We start from the raw sequence: 14,284 nt of genomic DNA, 5'->3' as shown, positions 1-14,284 counted from the left end.
AGTGAAGCTTGTCAAACCTTGCATTGCCGCTGCCAACTAAGGCTTAAAGACGCTATTCTTAAAAGGGTTTTTGCTTTTATAATGTAGGATTGAATGAGGGACTAACTACCACAGAGACAAGACTGATCATTTTCCAGCCACATACTAAGATACCTGATCGGATCAGGATGTCTTGACCATCATTTTTTTTCCGTCTCATATCCCACTATATTACCAAAGGCTAGTATTTACATTTAGTGGCATCCCACTGGTGTCCCTTTAATACACTACAATATGTGATGTCTTATTGTCAACAAATCCCATGAAAATACCAAAACCAATACGTGAGCCTGTCTCAAATATTCTTGCCAACTTCATTACCCTGTCTGTTGCACTCAACCCCAAGCTCAGTGTTTTCACCGAAGGCATACATCTTTAACAACAGATTTATAGTTTCTTTTTTTTTTTAAAAGGCTCAGTGATTCCCTAAAACAGCAGTAGATTTTCGCAAACATCACAAAAAGCAGTAAAGAGGACATTTGTTGGACTATTTTCATGGGTTTGCGTGGATTAATACAAATTGGTGCGCTAATAAGTGTTTTTGACAGAAGAACAGTATTTATTGACTCTAGATTGACTCTAAATAAACTACAGTGCCCGCGTTCATCATAATGAAGGAACTGGTCACCCCATGCAAGGGCTCAATTATGTATGATGGACAGAATCAATGCAAATACAGTATGTCCTCATTCATGTTTTTTAGTACGAGACGGGGCGCACGGCATGCACACCGAGGTGTGCTCCGATTAAACAAGCAAGACAGGTCTGGTTACAAAGGCATGGCTGAGACCAACAGAGAAAGAGAGGGAAAAAGAGAGAGACAAATCCAGGAGAGAGAGAGAGAGAGAGAGAGATTTTGACGACCCAGACATTTGACTACCTGTCTCTGAAAAGCTGCTCATCTGTTAATACTGTAATACTACATTCATCATTTGTACTGGTGGCATTCGAGAGTGAGCTGTTGCAGACCACAGGAGCCGAATTTCTGTGTGTGTATGTGTGATGGGCGTGCGTGCAAGCATTCATCTATGAACAAGTGGGTATGAGACCAAATCCACGAATTACACTGCAGAACAGTTCATTAATTATAGATCAACTCTCCCTTTGTTTGGGACGTAAACGTGATGAGTCGGCTTTGTAATTGGTTAGTTTAATAACTTGATACAGACCGAGTGTTCTCTGCTTCTCATTCACACACACGCACATGCAATTACACACCACAGAAACATACTGAAATTATAATTTTATGTCAGAGACTGGAGCACACACCATCCACACTCTTGTCAGCAAGGCATTCACATGCTGGTCTGTTTAATTTAGGTTTGGCAGATTATAGTAATTATGTTAAAGAAAAGGTTTTCCAAAGTAATTTGCCCTTTTCTGTCTTTGAAGACTAAACCAGGACTGGCTGAAGGATGATGATACTCCCCCCTTTTTTTTTTTTTTTACACTGCTATTTAACTGTTCAACCAGATTGGAAAATATATTCACATAAAAGTTGTGAAGGCATCTAGGGTTTTATTGTTTCGCATGGTTTTATGACAACAATAATCTCTTTTACCATCTGAAAATGTTTCCTATCGATGTAGCCACAGCCATAACATCAAAATATTGTGTATATTAAAATGCAGACCATGTGTATTATGTGTTGTTATGTGTTTGTGTGTGCGAGAGAGGAAGAGAGAGAGTAGGGGTTTACTGTGCGTATACTGGCAGCCAAGAGAAGTGTAGAGACGCAAACATAAATTGGAAATACAGAGTACGTCATTGAACTGCACCTCTGGGCCTGCTCTCCATTCGCCGCTAACTCACAATAACGTGTGCACATGTATGTGTGTGGGTGTGATGGAGAGAGTCAATGTACACTACACGTGAAATTAAGATTCAGAGCAGAGTGTTCTTTGTTTTTGTATGAAGTAGTAAATAATATAGCTGTTTGCATCTGCATGTGACCACGCAAACAATCCCTGAAATTAAGATATATACCAGGGGAATGGGTGTGTGTGTGTGTGTGTGGGGGGGGGCTTTCCAACACGCTGACAGCTTGTCATGGTCCTCCTACGACTGTAATGAATTTCTGCCTTTTGTGGTGTGTGGTCCCACTGCAGAGATAAGCCCTGGCACTAATACAGTTAACAAGGAGTGTGTGTGTGTGTGTGTGTGTGTGTGTGTGTGTGTGTGTGTGTGCGTTTGCGTGTGTGTGTGTGTGTGTGTGTGTGTGTGTGTGTGTGCGCTGACATGGTGTTTACATGCAGTGTTTGTCAATAATGATGATGAATATTACATGGTTGAATTTGCATGGCTTTTCATGTGTGTATCTGTGTGTAATAACAGTCATGCCAGGGTGGAACTCAGTACATTTACTTAGGTACTAGGTACAATTCTGAAGCACTTTATCTTAAGTTTTCCCATTTCATGCTACTTATACTTGAGGGAAAACTTTTAATTTACTCCACTACATTTACCTGACAGCTATAGCTATGACAGCTATCATTCTCGAACCTTAACCATGGGTTTATTATTGCAACCCTGACACCAAAGCTCCCGTAACCTCAGCGAAGGAGTAGTTCAACAGAAGCCATGATGTTTGCCCTTAACCTAACCAAACGTTGAGCTTTGCATTCTCACTTGCTAAAATGCATTTGATTTTCAACAGTGATTCTTAATGGTTTTGGAGGGCGTAAAAAAAATAATGTCGCCCTGCCAATGCAGGCATTAGAATCAGAAAACGCTTCAGTGTGTCGCTCTCGAATGCATGGAGAAATTGCATATTTTGTTGTTTAATTTACGAGACTTGTCGAAATAAAACATGAGATAAGCTTAAAAAATACAATGCATTGTCAAAGATGAAACCATTAGTTCCCATTCTTTCTTGCTTGTGACCATACAAAAAAAACAGTGTCTTGTTGGGGCCCCTTGTGACATTTCAGTCTATGAGTTGTTAGAAATTAGAGATGAATTTAAGTGAGATTATTTACAAATTTCCCCTTTAAACTTCTCACATGGTTTGATTTAAAAAACAGTTTGAAGTTAAAGGAATACTACTTCCACCACTAGAAAAGTGTATCTGCAGACAATTCTCTTACTATGGCCTCAAGTTTTAAAATGTTAACATGAATTCTCACCTCTGAGTTGGCTCCCTGCCATGAGTTTCGGTTCCCACGGGTGAAAAGAATAATGTCTAAAAACACAAATCTGTTTCCTTGCACTGAGCTCTGCATCTCTACACACATACCTTACATACACACACACACACGCACACACACACACACACACACACACACACACAAGCTGTTCCCAGAGTCGGGGCTGGCATGTATCCTTGTGCCTTGTCATCACATGCTCTGACTGAGCTCTAAATGTCACTTGTCTCTCTCCGCTTCTTCTGCCTGACTCATCCTCCTTGTCTTCACTCTGCATTTGAAATGCTTCTGTGGGTATGTGACACTGACACTGCTGCTGTGTATGCATTTGATGGACACACTGCTGCCCTCAACCTCCTTTTGTACGGCGCCTGAAAGCACAATGATGCCCACTGCATTGATTTTCTCATGCCATTTTATAATTATGTCTCCTCTCTTTTAATTCGTCCTCCCCCTCTCTCTCCGTCTTTCTCTCTTTTATCCTGTCTCTCTCATCTCCCTCCTCCCTCTTCTATTTTTCTAATTCCATCCCCCTGATCCATTTTTATGCCTCACTGTGTCCATGCTTGTTATCCCGGCCCTTTCTTTTTTTTTTTTTTTGCTGTTTGATCTCAACTTCTTAATTTCCTCTCAGTTTTGCACCCGCTTCCCCTCTATTCCTGCGATGTTCGTTACCGTTTCTCTTTTTGTTTTTCTGTTTTCGTCTAATTTTTTTCTTTCTTGGCATTTGTGATTTTTTCCTCAAATTCTCATTTTTCACTCTCTCTCACACTCCACAACCATCTTGCTGTTATTTTCCCATGAATTTTCTCCAATCTTTTCTGTCTCTTTTTTTTCCAGCCTCTCTGGAGTGCACTCCATCTTCACCATAGCCCGACGGAGTAGGATGCCCAGTCACAGAAGGACGCGGACGCCCACCGCCTCGCCAACATCCACCCAGTATGTGTCTCCAGACTTCTTCCTGGACCAATCACAGCTCTCCATCTCACACCTTTGGTCTCTGTCCTCCACTTCTCCAAAGACTGATCTAGAAAAATACCCATGCCTTCTTTTCTTGCCAGCCACTCCTCAGAAGCTCCCATGACTTCTGACTCGCTGTTTCCTCGCAGTCTAAACAATTCCTCACAGCTTCCTGGAGTCTGACTAATAGTTTCTATTACAGGCGTCCCATCTCCGGTCATTTCTGACCTTTGCAGCCAAACCTCCACCAGACCTCTCAAACTATAACTCCTATACTCTTCATATACCCCTTCACTCCCTCTCCCTCAAGAACAACGCCAATAGCCAACCCTCTCCCAACCCCCATCTACCCAGAATCCAATGTTTACCTGGGCTGGGTTTCCTGAAAGCATTTCAACACAGTGATACCAATGCCTTGTGGTTGGACAATAGTTTTATGTGTGTGTGCTATTTTGCCTTTAGGGAACGTATCCCAAAACGATACCCCCACTCTTACAGTAAAGAGTGACACCTGCAGTATAATCCACAGTCTCTTGGTCTGTTTGTGGCGTTTTAGCTCCTTCATCGTGGCGCACTAACGTGTATTATCCTGTGAATACGCTTGTGGTGCACTGCTGAGCCTGGCTCTGCCCTACTAAGGATGTTTGGTAATGGCAGCAAAACAAGGCTGCCTGCAAGACACCCCTCCTTCCCTTACTCTCCCTTCTTATCTCCTCACACACATTATTGCAACAACTGCAAGAGGGTGACACATTTTACAAAACCATGTGTGTGTTTTTGTGCTTTTAGTCTTTCTCATTCTGTGCATAAATCCTGTAAACAATGTTCAACAAAGCCTAATGAAGTATCCATATATCCTACCCTATTGTGGATCCCTCTCTTAGGGTAGACAGTAAGACTGAGAGAACTTCACTGTGAAAATAGTTAGTAGGGGAATAAACACTGAACCTGGCATCACATTAGGTAAGGTTAAGCCAGCTCCAAAATATACAACATTGGTGTGAAAAGCAATCTGTAGGAGATGAAGCCGCGCCTGGAAAAAAAAAAAAAGGGATGAACTACGAGAACGAAATTCCCTCAGTGTCCCTAAAATCACTGTGTGAGTAGGTAAACTGATTTGGCAACGCAAAAGGGGGTGGCTGAAAGAAAAAAGGCGCAGGCAAAGCAAAAGGGCTCAGTGAACCAAGATATGCTATGACTTGAAATTCTTTACCACTAATGAGGAGAGAAAAAGAAGAAAAGACATCACAGATAACAAAAGAGGATCCCTTTTCATTTCATCCCCTCCGTATCGCCAACTCTTTATTGCTTTGTCTGCATTCCATATCACTGCCTGGAACTATTTTTAGATATGATATATGAAAATTGTGTAGAAAGGAGACGTGCTTTGTGCAGAAGATCATCATGGAAATGTTACATGTCAGTCTTGTAGGAAGGTACACTGTATCCTTTTTATCTCTGATGAGAAACTCAAATCTCTGCTGTCAATGTAAATAATGGCCACTCACTGTTGATATTATAGGTATTTTAACTGCATTTAAAGTCACATGTGTCTGTCATGAAACAAAACAGCTGTTACTTAGATCATCTTCATCTTCTCCCTTATGTCTATGAGTGTAAATACATTACAAAATCCTGTAGCCAGTATAATGACCTCTAAATATCAGCTGATGATTTCAGTGTACTGGAGTGATATTTATCAAAAGCTCATATCCACGCTGGTGAAGCACGAGCTGTTGTCACGGTAACAACATCTTTCCTTTCCTGGACGGGAGCTGTCAATCAGAGGAGCACAAAATGTGCTGTTGTGTTAGGAGTAGAGGGAATAAAAAGGGGGTCAGCGTCGGCCCCTGAGAGCCATTGCTTTGTAATGGGTTTCCATTTGTACACAGGTCCCTCTGTGTCCAGCCATTCATTGTTTGGATAGCAGCCGTAGCCTAACACGGCAAAGACCTGCAAGCAGATTGAATAGTATTGATCAGGTCTTCAGGACATACAGTCAGTCCTCCCAGATTACAAATGCCTCAAAGACACTCTGTGTGCGTGTGTGGTTGTGCGTGTGTGTGTGTGTGTGCGTGTGTGTGTGTGTGCGTGTGTGTGTGTGTGTGTGTGTGTGTGTGTGTGTGTGTGTGTGTGTGTGTGTGTGTGTGTGTGTCACATAGGAATGGAGTTGTTCGGGCTAAAACACAAGTAGCTATTTCACGGTTGGGTGGAGATACCGTGTCCATGTCTATCAATGCCACAGGAGGAAGAGGAGTGTTGAAGCTTCCGTTAAACTTGGAATGTCTCCACTCCTCAATTTCAGATTGGAAAATGTCAACAACTAAACTGGAAGAAATGGTTTGCAGAGGTAAAAAGCTGTAAAGTGTGAGACCCAGGTTAGTTTATGCAAACAACTATTGGCAGGAATTTTGGACTCTCTAAAATAACCATTTTCAACAATATAATAAGTATGATAATTAATTATGATATTGTTAAAGCAAATTAGTCAATATAGCTGCTGCGATGAGAAGATTGAAACCACTCTCATATCTGCATGCTAAATATGGATTTACAGCCAGCTGCCTATTAGCTTAGCATAAAGACTGGAATCGGAGGGAAACAGCTAGCCTGGCTCTGTCCCAAGGCAATAATATCTGCCTACCATCTGAGCAAAAGTTACAATTTGAAAAATATGTTTATTTGCTTTCTAGCCAAGAGTTTAGAGATAAGATTGATAGCACTGTCATGTCTGTCCGATAAATATGAAGCTTCAGTCAGTAGCCAGTTTGATTAGCCTAGCATAAAGACTGGTTTTGTCCAAAGGTAACAATGTTTATCTACGAGCACCTCTAAAGCTGTTTAATACATGCAAAGCCAAATTGTAAAAATGACAAATAAATGAGTAAAATATGTTAATTAGTGAGCTTTAAAGTTGCTAGAGGGCTGTTTTTGTTACCCCTCAGAGCCAAGCTAGCCGTTCTCCCCCTGCTCTCTTCTTTGTGCTTTTATGCTAGGTTGGGCTAACCCGCTGCTGCTGTAGCTTCATATTTAACGCACAGACACGAGAGTGGTATCAATCTCATCTGTCTCTCAGCAATAAAGAACAGAGGAATATTTCCCAAAATAAAATTAGAAAGAAATAAAATTTATTTAAGTTAAATTCTAAGTTTTGCTTGGATATGGTCAGAAGCATCAATATTTGCACTTAAAAAACCTGACAAAACCAAGGACAATGCATTCCCAAAATCTGGTGGGAAAAGAACACAAGGCTGACTTGTGGTCTTACAGTATATGAACCACTTGCATTGAATTTCATCATATTTTTTGATGCCCTGTTTTTGTAGCCCTGTAAAGAAAATTACTACATATTCAATCAACTCAATTTCAGTTCTGCATTTCAATGTGGCTATAAAGGATTATTGAAAGCGTTTGTATCAAAAAAACTGTATATTCCTTTGTTTCTCAAAGTGTCTTTAAAATTAGTTTTTACAAATTTAGGGCAGACAGTCTAAACCTTGGGTCAAGACCTAAAGTGGCTTACAGGCTCTCCACTACATAAGAAATGTAGCAGTGGGGTTTAGTTATCCATATCCAAGGGTGCAGCACTGTAATAATTCCTTAATGTTACTCTCCAGAGTGTATGTTGCATACTTGCAGGGAGGGAAGCGAGAACAGATTTCTCTCATGAGGCATGAGGGAAACTTTCCGCAGTGTTTCTGGCTCATATACCCCGGTATAACCAGCTTGAGATCTGGCAACTATGCTAAGGTGTCCGAGGACTTGCCTGAACTGGCTCAGCCCAGTACCTGTGGGAGGTTTGGCACGTACTCGTAGACAATGATACACAGTGCACAGTTACACAAGAGGAGGCCAGACTACACCTCACACAACGTTATTGCACAAGAACTTTTTCACATGCTGGCGCGCATGTAAAATGCACTCAAATCCAGACTTTGTGTGTAACATACACATTCACAGGCACACACACAAACACATGTCGACACTATATACACCCAGAAGCACTAAACACACATTTCTCAACAAATTAAAGAGTCAGACCCGCTCACACATTTCACAATAATTATGCGTAAACACACGTAGAAGCAGACATATACGCGACACCTCAAACACAGTCTAAACAGAAGACAAATTAAATATTTTCTCTCTCCCACGTTGAAGGCATGTTTAGAGTTTGTTCTGAGTGTTTTTGTAACCAACAGGCATGCAGAAGAAGTCTCTACACCCAATCTATCTACATATCAGGTGCCTAATGATGGATATTAATGATGATTGATATCATGATGAGTATATATATATAATAAACAGATTCATCTTCATGTATAGTGTGTTCTCTGTTTATTCTGTGTGTGGTTGGCCAACTAGGATGTTACAACTCTTTCTAAATCTGCTCACACAGCACAACTCTATGTGTGTGTGTGTGTGTGTGTGTGTGTGTGTGTGTGTGTACGTCTGCTCATACACAGCAGATGTAGACTGAGTTTGCAGAAAAGATTTCCCCGACAGATGTTATGGCTGGAGCAGTATGACATCACAGGTCGGGCAGCCTCCGTCAGGCCTCCGGACCCTTCAGGAGACGCTGTAGATCACAACAACAAATGACTGCAAATGTGAATGACCATGCTTACACATTTTTTACATTGTGTCACCTCTAACGCGCAGATACACGATGAATTTTCCCACTGTGATTTCCACAAATGCATAATGAGTCTATACAAACTTAAATAGGCCATTTCCCGCTTTCTCAGAGACAGCAGGGCCGGCAACACCAATCGTCTTCTACCGTGGACACAGAAAATACTTGTGTTTAGAATTGGCTGGCAGGTCTCCATGACTTGATGTTCTAATTCTCTGCTTCATCCAGCAATTTCTGTGTGTTACGACAACTTGTAGTGTCGGATCCCTTTAAAGGCCCCGAAAAGGCAATTTTTCTCAGTCATCTTCTTACTATTAGTAATGCGGTCCTTCACGGCCACGCACTCCTGATTAAGCAGATTAGCAGAGTTTCGGGATGTTAAAGTCTCAATAAATAACACTTAAATGTGTTTTTCTTTATTTTGATTTTTGCTTATTCACTCATAAATATTTAATATTTTAGTGAAAAACTTATCATCGAAACCGAGTTTTCAGGAGCTTTAAGTAGCGCGACATTACAGTACACTGTAGGTACCACTTTCTAATAAGAAATATTCATTTACAGTAATCCGTAAATAATAAACTTTATCGATGATTAATTAATTACTAATGGTTAATAACTTAATAATTCAAAGTGCATTCTGGATAGTCAAAATGACACTTTATAGAAAAACTCTCAGTATTTCCATTACATATCTAAACTTGCAAATTAGGTCATCTAAAATATTTGTCCTCTCCCTCTACAACTTTGGTCTGTTTTTAATGTGATTTTGTAGGTCAGGTTATGTCTACTAGTATATAGCTTATGTATTGATGTATTCCTTCATGCCCTTCAATGACTGTGCAAGGCAAATATAAATTAAAGTCAAGTGAGATGATTTAAATAAATCCATAATTATCAGCACTTCATAGATGAGTAATAAAACTTGAACAAGAACATCGGAGCATCCAGACAAAAATCCATTCATTAGGAACTTATTTATGCAACTGCGGACTTTAGTGGGAGGGTATGCTGAAGGCAGATATACACTAGTCAAAAGTAGTTTTCACATGTTGCCCGCACAAAAAATTTATTGCTGATATATAGGTAATTCATAAATTAATAATTCACCAATAATTGAGCCATTAGAAAGTATAGATTTTTTGGGGAAATATGCTTGTTTTCTTTAGGGTAGCACAGCACAGAGCCAGAGCTTTCAGAGTTAATGGTTGCAATAGGATAAAAGAGAGAGAAAGAACAGGTGGCATAAGAAATGTGGTCAGTTTTAAGAAACTAATTATAGCAAGGCGTCACGATTAATCCCACAATAAAATCAATCTTTGAATGAATCAAAACTGATACCCTACAAATGCTACACATGCTGTAGCACCTTTTAAGCAGGGCTGTGCTGCACTGGCCAGGGTGGGGCGAGGGAGGGGAAGGAGGTGGATAACAGGCGTGAGGGATGAAGGGAAAGAGAGACATGACAGAAAATCGCTAGAATTCAGTCCCCTGCCTGCCTCTCCTGAGACATGCAACACACACCCTCAGCACTCCGGGCACTCACCACCTGCCTGGATGAGATCTCCACAGTTTTTGTCCTTGTGTGTATGTGTGTGTATGTATGTGTGCCTGAAATTTCCCTCTACTGTTTTCTCACTTTGCCCTGTCCCTCTTTTCCCTCTCACAGTTTTGCTGCTCTGATTCTATCCGTCACTCATTCTGTCGTGCCAGCATCTGAGAATCTATCTCAAACGTGTGCTCTATCATTTATTCATTTTTCTCTCTCTCTCTCTCTCTCTGGTATTGTTTTATTGCCTCACAGTTTTCAGCTGTGTCTATTTCTATATCCTTGTTTTCTTTGTCGCTGTGGATACTCCTACATTACTTTCTTTTATGTCTCTCTTCATCCTCATACATCCTCATTCTCTGTGTGTCTATGTTGTGTGTGTTTATGTAGCCTCCCTCTCTTGTGTCTCTGCATCATCCTCGGCCTGGCTGTTGCGCATAACACTCTGCATTCCCATCTTCCTCCGTCACGCATTCATGTCGAGCACAAGCATGCAGTGGTATGAATTAAACATCTTAGACAGTGCACACACTGAGCCCCTTTGGAGTGTCAGGATGAGCTCTGGCAGTCAGATAGGGGGCTCTGGCCACACACCGTTAGTGTTTCCCTGTGTGTCTGTGTGCATGTGTGTTACTCAGTACTTGACACTGTATCACAGCGAGCAGCAAGGTTTATCACATCTGTTTTTCCTCCGTGTTTTATTGTCGGAGCAGGGAGATGGAGCAAGAAGCCCTCTTTAGTGCTAAAGCTTTACCACTTTGAAAAAGAAAAGTTTCTTTCTGTCGTCTTTCTTATGCTTGCCTCGTCTCTCCTTGCGTCTTATCTCTCCCCTTCTCTTATCTCGTCTGATTTCTCAGTACATGTTGTTTTCAACTAGTGGTTATGTCAAAACAGTTTTGTTTTGTTTTTTTTTGCTTTAACCCCGCCCAGCCACCCAACCCCCCTGACCCACTCTCAGCGCTTTCATCAGCATTGTTTGCGGGCAGCTTTTTTTGACCAAAAAAGCTGTGATAAATCCACTGTATGATACCTGCCCAGTAACAAACAGCTGACAAAGTTATCAACTAGCTGGTGAACGTAGTGCAGCATTTAGCGCCGAAAGAGCCTGATAATCATCTCAGAAGTTGGTGGAGACGAAAACAATTCTAAACACAGACTGAATATTGGACACACATTCACCAAGTTGCCAGAAACACAACCAGTGAATGACAATGTTGCTCTATGTTTGCCTGATCTGTAAACAGGCAACTGTTTGCTAAATGTTTGCCATATCAATTTATAAAGCAAAATACAAACATTTATAGCTTATTCCAATGACCCCACTTGGTCAAAAAAAAATCTTTGAATGCAAGTATAAGTTATAAAATTACACATTTTTATATTCTTATGATTTTTTAAATTTCCAAACTCATTGTTCAAACCATTTATATTTTCAGCAATAGTTATTCGGTGTATTTGCATTTTGTAATATGACCCTGATGAAGACCCCAAGACAAAATGGGTTGGTCTCACTGGAGCTGGGTCTCACTGGAGACCCCTGGAAGTAGGTGAATTGGAGCCAGAAATCTCTACTCCCATTCTGTAATCGCCGATTCCATATACACTAGTAGTTTTCATTGTTACTCGCAGCGTCCACCTTTCCCTGGTGGGAATCAAAATGAGTATACGCTCACAAGGTATTCGCAGAATCCCTACAAAAGACAAAAGCTGCTGCATCCACGCATTTTTTTTTTTTTAATGCGGACACAAAATTCAGTCCTGGAAAACATAATGAGGCGTCTTCTTGCGCAGTGTGTCTGGGTGTGCTGTGAAAAGACTATGGATGTTTTCTACGAACAGACACACGCGTTGTTCTTCTACTGTTGCATTTTTGACAGAGTAGCAACTCAAGGTGTGTTTGCGGCCCCTCTGCTGGTTCGCATTTTGGGACCAAAGGTGTCGCCAAATCGACCAGGAATTTATTGCTGGATTAATACTGACATCATTTGTCTGAATTTTCGATGTTCTGGAAAAGATCAGAAGGATGTTAGTCCATCCTGTTTTTGGCATTCAGTTCCAAGTCCATTAGTTCTTAATAAGATGTTCTTCTTTAAAAACGGGTCATAAATATGTAGTTTCATTTTTAAAAAGGTTCGGTAATTTTCTAGAACAGCTGGGCACTGTATTTTTTTGGCAAACGTTACTCAAACAGGAATAAATTCATTTGTTTGGGACTATTTTCAGCCGCAAATTTGGCACCCTAGTGATAATGTACAGAAGCAGGACGGCGTATGTGGGATGGACTCAAATTAGATACGGCGCACGTATTCATTGGAAGAGAAGGAACATGTCACCTAGTGCAGCAGCGTGACTCATTCATTTGTTCTTCATTGATCTTTTTTGGTCTGTGAAACTGAGAAATGAAGATGTAAGGCTCTGGTTACTCAGGCAATACTTGTTTGTAGGATCAATTTATTGTTGATTTTAGTACGTCCATGTGATGTATTGATAACTGGTAACACCAAGACTTTTCCTTTAAGACCGTATTTTATCTAATGATACAATATATTATAGTTGGAGTTCATTTCAATGGCAGGTGTTGCAGTGTTACTCTCAACAGAGCAATCAATCAAAGTAAGTGACACGGTTTGGTAAAGCTTGATATATTTGATTTATTTCTGTTGTGCATAGCCAACAAAGGCACTAACATGGCGTTTTATTCAGCTATTGTTCCTTCTTTAATTCCCTACTCTTCCCTATTCTTTTTGCCTCTGTGAGTGGTGTATCTATCTCTCGTAACTTCTCTTCCTAATCTTCGATTCTAATCTTTCCCCCATCCTTCTCCCATCCTTCAACTGATGTATTCAAATAAGAAACAGATCTTCTTCAGGGTCTACGGGGAAATGTTTTCTGTTCAGCCTCCCATAGCGGCAGTGCAGACACACAGTTTAACGGGCGGCGGCAGGGATGCTACAAGCCTGCAGACGCCCGCTGCCCGGTGGCTTTTCCCAGCACCTCACACAGCTGTGTGCTCCGACGTTTGACATCAAGGGGAAGCCAGGCTTATTACCACTATGTTTATGTGTCAGGCAGAGTCAATTATACCTCTGATGGGAGAGAGGGAAAAAAAGAGAGAGCACAAGCGGTAAACCTTCCCTCCCTGAGGCTGTGTATGTGTGTGTGTGTGTGTGTGTGTGTGTGTGTGTGTATGAGAGAGAGAGGGAGTGAGTGAGATCCTGAGTTAATGTTTTCTGGGTTATTTAAAGCTTGTGTTTGTGTCTGTGCAAATGTGCTCCACAGGTAGGAAGAAAAAATAAATCTCAACCCACAGCTCCCCCCTACGTTCAGCGATGATGGAACAGGCCGGAGCCCCAGCTGGGGAGCCAGAACCCGGGGGCCTCCAGCCGGCAGGCGCCACTGAGGATGGAGGGGTGCTGTGAGCTTGCTCGTTAAACAGCCCTGCACCCGACTCTAATGATATCTGCCGGCGCATTTCCTCTCTCCAGCCCTCACTCCCCTGCCCTCTCTCCCTCCTACTCTCTCACACTGTATCTTTTCTTCATTCCCACCTCTCACCTCTTTTTCACTTTCACTCTCCCTTCAGCTTTCCTCCCTCTACTGCTTTCTCCCCCCTTTCTTTCCCCGCCACCACCATCTGCATCTGTCCTCTCTCTTCGCTCTCCCCCACTGTTTGGGTGAAGAAGTCAGACTCGTCTGGTGGAGAGGAGAGAGGCTCTGTCACACTTGCCTTCTAATGAGCAGTTGCTCTGCGTGCCACCAGCTCTGACAGAGCCAAAATGGCCGACACATTTCACACTGCGGGACCTTGATCTGTCAGGTTTGTGAGTGACTGGCTTGATGGCTTCACTGTGGAACAATACCGTGTAGAGGGAAAAAAAGAAAAACAAAAATGAAGAACAAAAACACAGAACAGAAGAAATGATGTAACATGGTGCCTTTGGTGAGAAATCGTCTATT

General features: G+C 41.6%; 1 protein-coding gene across 1 annotated transcript in view; it reads left to right on the top strand.

The window, feature by feature from the left end:
- Positions 1-6,200, top strand: part of samd12 (sterile alpha motif domain containing 12) — a 101,588-nt gene extending 95,388 nt beyond the window's left edge. Inside the window, exon 5 of the mRNA XM_040122284.1 lies at positions 4,023-6,200. Coding sequence (XP_039978218.1) covers positions 4,023-4,054 — 32 coding nt within the window. The 3' untranslated portion in view covers positions 4,055-6,200. The remainder of the gene's footprint in view (positions 1-4,022) is intronic.
- The last annotated feature ends 8,084 nt before the right edge of the window (positions 6,201-14,284 follow it).

Source organism: Xiphias gladius, chromosome 24, assembly GCF_016859285.1.
Source record: "Xiphias gladius isolate SHS-SW01 ecotype Sanya breed wild chromosome 24, ASM1685928v1, whole genome shotgun sequence".
Lineage (NCBI taxonomy): Eukaryota > Metazoa > Chordata > Actinopteri > Istiophoriformes > Xiphiidae > Xiphias > Xiphias gladius.
This window is presented reverse-complemented; position numbering and strand designations above follow the sequence as displayed.